General features: G+C 42.6%; 1 protein-coding gene across 1 annotated transcript; it reads right to left on the minus strand.

Annotated features, from left to right (window-relative positions):
• Positions 1 to 3,312: 3,312 nt before the first annotated feature.
• LOC136355750 (uncharacterized) lies at positions 3,313 to 6,425 on the minus strand. Its single transcript, XM_066308638.1, has 6 exons — positions 5,698 to 6,425; positions 5,158 to 5,619; positions 4,244 to 5,076; positions 3,991 to 4,161; positions 3,632 to 3,911; positions 3,313 to 3,547 (listed from the first exon to the last, which is right to left on the minus strand). Exons 1-6 carry the CDS (start codon positions 6,403 to 6,405, stop codon positions 3,431 to 3,433), a joined length of 2,571 nt encoding a protein of 856 aa, XP_066164735.1. The 5' UTR covers positions 6,406 to 6,425; the 3' UTR covers positions 3,313 to 3,430.
• Positions 6,426 to 9,315: the final 2,890 nt, after the last annotated feature.

The raw sequence follows: 9,315 nt of genomic DNA on the forward strand, positions 1-9,315 counted from the left end.
TATCTCTACTATGGGAAATCACTGGTCTCTTAACTTTTACCTCTTTGGATCTCCACATTTGCCTAGGTGCCTTTCGAGGCTCCAAATTATTGCATGTCTTGTTCTCCACATCTTCGGCCTCTTCTTCTTTTTGACCTATGACTCGAAGACGTTGTAGCCTCCTCTTTTGAGAGCGAGATAAGCCGGAAGGTATCCACTTCGGCTGTGGTTATTTTCCAGGAGCTAAACAATGATTCTTTATATTTTTGGTCGAAGTGGAAGCTCCTATGTTGCTCTCAATTTTCCCACTCTTCTCCATTGCCCCCCGGTCAGACCGGCCACTGAGCCCGGTCAGACCGGCCACAAGCCGTCGGTCAGACCGGCCAGTAAGGTCGGTCAGACCGGCCGTAGATTGGCGGTTAGACCGGCCAGCTGTCTCGGTTAGACCACCAATGTTGATAGTCACGGCGTCGGCTTCGATCTCCTTTGCTTGCGTGGTTTCCACCGCATCTCCAGTAGGTACATGAACATCTTGAGACTCCTCTTTGATAGCAACGACCTCTGGAGCTTTGGCTTCTTTTCTCACCCACACCTTCTTCACCTTTTTCACCTTTGATCCACCGGACCGATTCTTTCGTGGGAAACGGTCTTGTCTTGAGTTAGAATGACTTGGTACCGTCCTAGGTGATTGCTTCCATCCTTGATGACACGGCATAGGTGGTTGAGGCATCCATGGCATATAATACATAAAAGGATAACCATATAGTGACATTGGATATGGATACCATGGCATCACAATCGGAGGTTTATATGGAGTTGGTATGGTTGATGGCTCCGATTGCTTTGATGTTTGACCAAATCTCTTTCTACGAGATGATCTTGGTCTTTTTGAATCACAAGTTTGATTATCAAATCGCTGACCGGCTAATCCTTTCTTGTACTTAGCCATAAGCATCTCAAAAGTGAGCTTCGGCTTTTTGGTCTTTTGGGAACTAGATGACTCATCCTTGGCAATTTTATGATCTCCGGCCTTTGCATTATTGATCCTATTCTTGGGCCGAGGATCCCCAATAATAACACTTTTCCCTTTCTTTTTGTCAACATTAATAGAACTAATAGGGAGAGGATCACTAACAATTCCGGTTTTAGGCATAGATGTAACCGAAATAGTTTCACAAGTGACCGATGAAGTATCAATCGGTCTTTGCTCCATCAAACTTGCATCTTTGAAATAATCATGAAACTCATGCTCCATTTGTGACCATGTAGAAATTGAACTAGGAGCAAGCAAACTATACCATGTAGATGCAAAGTTTAATAAAGAAAGGGGAAACAACTTCAACTTAAGCAAATCATCGCTACCGGCCTTACCACATTGATCAATAAAGTGGCCGATATGCTCCATTGTAGTCCTAGCATTCTCACCTGTGAATTTCGTGAAGTTGGGCACCTCAAATCCTTGCGGGTATGGGACCGAATCTACATATTCAGGATACGGCCTTTGATATGTATGCATAACTACTTTGGATTCTATTGCACCACTATCCCGCAAGACATTGTCATCATCTTTTCTAACATCCACATGACCGATTTGTGATTCGATCTTAGGTGACAATGCTATTTCACTTTCGCTTGTGATACAATCCGAACCGTCACTTAGTTCGGCTATATTTTCAATGATGTTATTCTCTAAGCTAGCAACACAATCTAAACCATTATTTGGTTCGGCTATTCCATCATTGTCTAAATTAGTAACACAATCCGAACCAACACTTGGTTCGGCTATAATGGTTGTAACATTATCATCCAAGTTAGTAAGACAATCCGGACCAACATTTGATTCGGCTATACTTGTCACGGCATCATTGCACAAATTATTACCACAATCCGAACCATCTCTTGGCTCAGCTATACATGATATTGCACTATCATCTAAACTAGCATTTAAACTATTATCATCCACTTGGCTTTTCTGAGCCAGAGCTTCATGCAACACATGATCAACATCAAGAAATATTTGGCCATTTAATTTCTCTTTAATAGAATCAAGCAATCCATCATATGCAATGTTGGCCAAATCTTTGTCAGTTATTCTCAAACTAAAACATCGGCTTTTAATATCTCTAAACCTTTCAATATAATCAGCAACAGATTCGTTGTATTTATGCCTAACCGATGTTAAATCAGACAACTTAAGCTTAGTTTCATTAGTGTGAAAATAATCATGAAATTTTTGTTCTAATTGAGCCCAAGTACCAATAGAATATGCCGGTAAAGAAGTAAACCATATCAAAACAGTACCGGACAAAGATAAAGAAAACAAGCGCAACTTACATGTATCCATACTACTAGCCCTACCACATTGCGCTAAGAATTGATCTACATGCTCATATGTAGTCCTACTATCCTCACCACTAAACTTGGTAAATTCAGGAATTTTATAATTAGGAGGATATGGGACAGCGTCATAAAAACCAGGATACGGCTTTTGGTTCTCCCTAGCACGATCCTTCGCTCACTACACTGGTCAAGGTCACCTGTGACGGGCCCAAACCCTCACCTTTGACGGTTTTGGGCTTGGTCAGTGATCAGTGGTCACTGGTAAGTCCAGTCACCTTTGACGGGTGGCCGGCCGTCAGTGGTGACATCCACCTCTGACGGGCAAGTTAATAGAAGGCCGTCAGAGGTGTTGGTCTAAGCTAGACTAGGGCTTGTTAGGACCCGTCACAGGTGTCTCATCTCTGACGAGCCCCTAAATAAAGGCCCGTCAGAGGTGATGATCTCCGGTATATAGTAGCCGTCACAGGGTGACCCACCTGTGACGGGCCCGAAAGTAAAAGCCCGTCACAGGTGGGTCACCTGTGACGGTCCGACGTTTGCGAGTCCGTCACAGGTGAAGTTACCTGCGACGGATGTTTCTTCCGAACCGTCACTGATGAGTTAATTCCAGAAAAAAAATAAATGCTAAATATTGGCTAGCCTCAGGAATTGCTAGCCATGCCCTCTGAAACACAGAAACATCACAGGTGCCAGTCACCCCCCCTCCATATCACATATTCCCCAACTGCCCAACATCACAGATGCATCACATATCACAGATCCATCACAAAGCAACAATTTACAACATCACATATGCAACAATTTAATTTATTATAGCACACAATTCATACCCCATGAAAGTCCTCAAATGATTACCAAAATTTCTTGTATTCTGTTCGTTGTGAACCTCCACAACCTGTCAATAAGGGAAAAAAAAGGAGAAAACAGATGAATAGTACAACATAAATCGTAGTTGATCAAATGTGATGACAATTTAGTAAAGTACCATAAATATTGCACATATGAAAGTAAATTACATTGCACTCTATAAAAACATAATTTTTTACATCGCCAGAAATTATAAAAACATCTTTTTTACATCACAATAAATTATCTAGCCAAGTTCATGAGTCTATTTGGCATGAAAACGTCCTTTCTTGTTCATTATTTCTGCAAGAATAAAGGCGCACAATTCGCCTCTGATAGCGGGGGGGTTGATGGGTGAGATCTTGAAGCCAGCTCTACCTTTCTGTTTAATAAATAAGAGGTTAATTAGCACGTTTTGAATAGCAATGTAGATATTGAAATGAGCTTATTCGCCATTAGCAACAACCTCAGGGTCGAAATCTTTCACCTCTCTTAGAAGTGTTGACATGTTGTGGCACACGTGGAAACCACATTGGTCTCCGATCTGTTGTGCGCATGCAAACTTGGTGTCATGATAAAGTTCATTCTTGCCCTCCTTGTGCCTACCACCCTTTTCCACATATGGACCCCAAGCCATATTTAAGGCCTTGGTGATTTCACTGAAATCATAATCTTTGGACTTATTGGAGTTAAGGTAGGTAACCCTACTCCACTTAGGTACGATGACTAGGAGAATCCAATGTCGCCTGCGCAGTGGTCATGTAGCGTTAGTACTAAGAACCTTAACTTCAAAAACAATATACACGAAGGGTATTGTCCTCTTACTCTTGGTTGTGTGCGCACATGATGTACTCCTTGTCTTGATGGGCCCATAAACACCGGTTGACATAGTCAACCACCTCAGTGGAGCTCTGTTGTAAATTAACCTCATTCACCATGGATGGATCAAGGAACCCAACCTGATTACCATGGCGACGACTCTCGATCCAACACAACCTTAAAATATTTACGTATTAGAACTAATTTAATTAGGAGATATAGTCCAGTCATATCACAAGTATAGAAGGTATGCACTTACAAGGAGTAGCATTTTAGAAGACCAGTGTCCAACTTCCGGATCCTGAAAAGGTCGAAGAGGTCATCAAAGCCTATAGTTATATAGGCAGGCGACGATAGGAACGGCTGGTGGTCGTGATGTCCAACTATGGATGACTCCCTCATTTTCCGCTTGGCATTGCTTAGCTCCATGTATTGCTTATGTAGCTCTCGGCAAGCAATACCCATCACAGCTAACACATTGTCCTCCACCAATGGCATGCCTAGCTCAAATTGCGCTGGCGCCCTCACGACCTTCCCCGATTTGCTCACCGGCATCGACGTCGCAGCCTTGCCCCTTTTTGGCTCCGGCGCCAACTCCCCGACCTTCCCCTTGCCTCGTTCACGCTTCTGGCCCTTGACAAGTGGTGGGGAGCTATCGGCCTTTCTTGTGGTCTTTATTGGAGCCAAGCTTTGAGCTATATCTGCCAAGTCCATATCAGCTCCACCGGGAGAATGAGGTACTGACAATGCCGGTCCACGGGGAGCCTCAATTGATAGCTTAGACTTGGGAGGTGTAAGCTCCGTCGGTCGACTTGGACGAGGAGTCATCTTCACAACTATGTCTTCTTTGGGCCATTGTATGAATGTCTTGCGCGCATCGCCCAAAGTCATGATTTCATCATTTGGGGGCACGGGCAGCGGATAGCCTGACCAGGTGTCCTTTACTGTATCGATGGACACCTTGGCATACCCAGCTAGCAGGTCTGCGCCGTGGACCTTGTCTGTAACCGAGGGCTTGAAAGCCATGCCCTCAGCGACTTCAGGAGCGAAAGTTGGGTGGACTCTCGCTAGTAGGACACACTGTGCTGCGCCCTACATAAGGTGAAAGTTTGAATTTAATATTGGAATGTGTAAATGTCTTTTATTAGATATGGATCGGATAACAATAATTACCTCGATGTGGTCCACTGCAGCTAGTGGTGCGATCGGGAGACCAGGGGCCGGCACCTCTGTGGATGCACAACTACTCCTATGCTGTGACGGACTCGCGTCGTGTTGTATACGAGGAGTTGGTTGCACAGCAGGTGTTGTGACTCGGGGTATATTCATGTCGGCAAGCACCTTGTTAACCCTTTCTTCCACCCTTGCATTCATGCTAGCTTCTAGTTCTTGAATGACCTCAACCTTAAGTTCGGCCTTCAAACGAGCGTCCCTCTCTTCCTTGGAGACTTTCCGTTTCCTGTATTGGGAGCTGTACTGAGGGAGTCCATGCTTCCAGGGCACATCGCTACCAATTCCCCGAGTTCGGCCAGGATGTTCTTTGGTTCCGAGCGCCTTTGTGAGGATGTCATCTTCGCGCCTCTTCGGCGCGGACTCAACCTCGCTTTGTGAAGCTTGTTCAGCAACCAAGCCCAACTAGAAAAGAAGATAGTCGTTTATACGAACTTGTACTTTATACGAACGGAAATTAGTTAGGTTAAGTAGTGAACTCACCAGTTCCTGATAGACGACGGCATCACTTTTGTTCTCAAATGTGACAGAGCCGTCCGGGTTGACCTTACCCCTTGCCCGCGCCCAGTTGCGAGCTCTTTGTTCAGGGATGTCCGAAAACGGGGCAGGTACATTCGCTGCTGCAGCGGCTGCATCTTCTTGGGCCCATATTGCCTCCTTGCCGATGTACCCTGCGGTGCCCAGCCGATGCGGGTGCTCATTCCGCTGTTGCAGTACGCGATGTGCCTCGCTGGATTCCCTAAACTCTTGGGTGGTCTTGAGAGAGCAGAATTCCTCCCACACCGCTTCGGTTATTTGAGGGTATTCATCGAACGGCGTATGATTGCCGGGCGGGTTGACATACTCGGTGAAGAGCTTCGACTTCCAATTCTTCCAAGCTTTGCCCATCTTTTGTAATGCCTTCCGCTTGAGCCTATCCTTTGCTTCGGCTGGAAATGTGAACCATTTCTCCATTGCCGTCCAAGCTCGCTCTTTCTCGGCTTCTGTGACCTTCCCGATATCTTTATGGAGGATCCCGAAGTTCTCACGTGCCGCTATCCCGCAGCAGTTAGACCATCTTCCAATGACAGTCCTGGGCGCCGTGGGCCTACCACTAGCGTCAACCTCTCTTATAACTTGCACTGTGGTCGGCCATATATTTTGTGACCGCGGATTTCTACTAGACCTACTTGCACTTGTCTCGCCCGACATCGACGTATGTTGGTCCTGCGGCAATTCTGCAGCACAAACAGAAGGCAATATTTGCTAAGGGGTGCTAGCTAAAATTTATGTGGTCATGTGGTGAAAATTTATCCTATAAATTACCATGAATTTCGGGTTGTTGGACCGCCGTTGTCGCGGGATGACCTTCGGCAACTGCCTCTGTGGCTGGGTTTGCTTCTTCCTGGATCCTCGCAGGTGTTGGGGAGGGCGGGTTTGCGCCGGGCGTTGACATGGTTTAACTTTCGCGAAAAAGATTATAAATTTCCTACCATTAGACTAAATAGCATTAGATCCAATGTAATACGGGGTATACTATGAAAGATATGGCCTCAGTTTTGCTGAGAAATATGCATCAATTACAATCATTTGCATGAAGGGATAAAAAGAGAAAATCATAAGGAAAAGAGCAAGTGCAGGAAATCTGTTCTTATGCATAAAAAAAGAACAAGTGTAGAGGTATATAACCACTGAATCAATGATGCAAATTTAAAAAACAGCAGCAGCAAGGGTACATAATTTGCATGATTGACATAAAACAGCAGCAGGAGGAGTATATATGCCACAGGGGTAGCAACAGCAGGGGCAAATTAACTAAAACAACATGTCTAGATATACTCCTCTTATCAATCTAGAAGAAAAGAGCAAGTGCAGAAAAAAGAGGAAATAGAAAATAAAATAGAACAAGTGTAGTTCATCTGTTCTTATCAATAAAATAGAACAAGTGTAGTTCATCTGTTCTTATCCATAAGGAAAAGAGCAAGTGCAGGAAATTAGAGTAGTAGCAACAGCATGGCCATATAATAGCAGCAATAAGAGCAGTAGCAGGGCCATATAACAGCAGTAGGGGTATATATGCCACAGGGGCAGCAACAGCAAGGGGAGATTCACATAAACAGCAACAGCAGGGTGGAAATTCACATAAACAGCAACAGCAGGGTGGAAATTCACATAAACAGCAACAGCAGAGGGAAATTCACATAGACAGCAAGGGTATATAAATCAACAAGTGTAGATAATCTGTTCTTATCCATAAAGAAAAGAACAGGTATAGATAGAATGTTATTAAGCAATTCATCCTTGGCCATTTAACAAGAAGTACAGGGGCAACAACAGCAGTGGTATATAAATCATGCATATATTATTGTAGATAAAAAAATGAACAAGTGCAGAAAATCTGTTCTTATGCATAAAAAAAGAGAGAGTGCACAAAATCTGTTCTTATGCATAAAAAAAGAACAAGTGTAGAGGTATATAACCACTAAATCAATCATGAAAATTTAAAAAACAGCAGCAGCAAGGGTACAGAATTTGCATGATTGACATAAAACAGCAGCAGGAGGAGTATAAATGCAAGTCCACAAAATTCAATAGGTCTAGCAACATATATAGCAGTACACACTCCATGAATGGTTATATGTCCAAATGGCACTTAAAACCACATTCAAGTTGCACTTAACTAACAGTTGCAACCATAGGCAGCAGCATGGGCAAACATAGACAGCAAGGGCAAACATAGACAGCAGCAGTTGCACTGAAAGATATGGCCTCAGTTTTGCTCAGAAATATGCATCAATTATATTCATTTGCATGAAGGGATAAAAAGAGGAAATCATAACATCAAAAGAGCAAATCTGTTCTTATGCATAAAAAAAGAACAAGTGTAGATACTCTGTTCTTATCCACTGAGTCAATCATGCAAATTTAAAAAACAGCCCACAATAAGGGTACAGATAAACTATTCTTATTGAGCAATTCATTACTGATTGAGCCACAACAGGGGCAAAAAGAAGAATAGATAAAAAAATGAACAAGTGTAGATAATCTGTTTTTATTGAGCAATTCATCACTGGCCATTTATCAATCCAGAAGAAAAGAGCAAGTGCAGAAAATCTGTTCTTATGCATAAAAAAAGAGCAAGTGCACAAAATCTGTTCTTATGCATAAAAAAAGAACAAGTGTAGAGGTATATAACTACTCTACACTGGCCATTTAATAAGGAACAAGTGAACAAGTGTAGGGGCAGTAGCAGGGGTGTAGATAAAAAAGGAGACAGTACTACTAACTTCATGTAAACAGCAATTCATCCATTCAATTCAAGCAAGTCTAGATAATAAAACAGCCCACAATCATTGTGGCAGCAGCAGCAAGGGTATATAAATCATGTATATAAACAACAATTCATACAATTGACCTATTCATAGACAAAAAGGGTATATAAATCAACAAGTTTATATAATCTGCAAATCCTCCTTAATCATCAAATTATGACAGAAAACAAAATGCATGGAGAATTTTGGTGTCTAGGTCGGTTCCGTCCATGGACTACACTGGCCTATCCACCAAAATTCCCCATGCATTTTGTATTCTGTGATGGTTTGATAACCTCGGAACTACATTAAATCTGCGGCCAATCTATCAATTCTTCCCTTGTAACTAGATTTCAAACCCTACACCTAATAAAGGTCCTTAATTATCAAAGAATTATAGAAAACAAAATGCATGAAAAATTTTGGTGACTAGGTCGGTTCCGTCCATGGACTACACTAACCAATCCACCAAAACTCCCCATGCATTTTGTATTTTCCATTTGAACTAAATTTCAAACCCTGTATATGCTTTATTTATAGGAAAAGGGAACATAACCCCTAACACTGTTGCCAATCTATCAATCCATCCTTTTTCAGCTAAATGTAAACATTATCCCCAAAATTCAATAGTTCTAGCAAAAGGGAACAAAACAACATATAAAGCAGTACACACTCCATGAATGGTTACATGTCAAAATGGCACTTAAATCATTCATTCATCCATTCCATTGCATCATTCATCCAAAGTTCATCATTCATCCAAAGTTCATCATTCATTCATCCATTCCATTGCATCATTTATTCATCCATC

The sequence above is a fragment of the Oryza sativa genome, chromosome 1 (assembly GCF_034140825.1).
Source record: "Oryza sativa Japonica Group chromosome 1, ASM3414082v1".
Lineage (NCBI taxonomy): Eukaryota > Viridiplantae > Streptophyta > Magnoliopsida > Poales > Poaceae > Oryza > Oryza sativa.

What these genes read in the sequence shown, in the direction of transcription:
- LOC136355750 (XM_066308638.1), bottom strand. Translation starts at nt 6,405, where the DNA reads ATGTCGGGCGAGACAAGTGCAAGTAGGTCTAGTAGAAATCCGCGGTCA. An exon ending in CTTCTAAAATGCTACTCCTT is followed by an intron (nt 4,162 to 4,243) that starts GTAAGTGCATAC and finishes AAATATTTTAAG; the next exon opens with GTTGTGTTGGATCGAGAGTC. An exon ending in ATGTGCGCACACAACCAAGA is followed by an intron (nt 3,912 to 3,990) that starts GTAAGAGGACAA and finishes ACCACTGCGCAG; the next exon opens with GCGACATTGGATTCTCCTAG.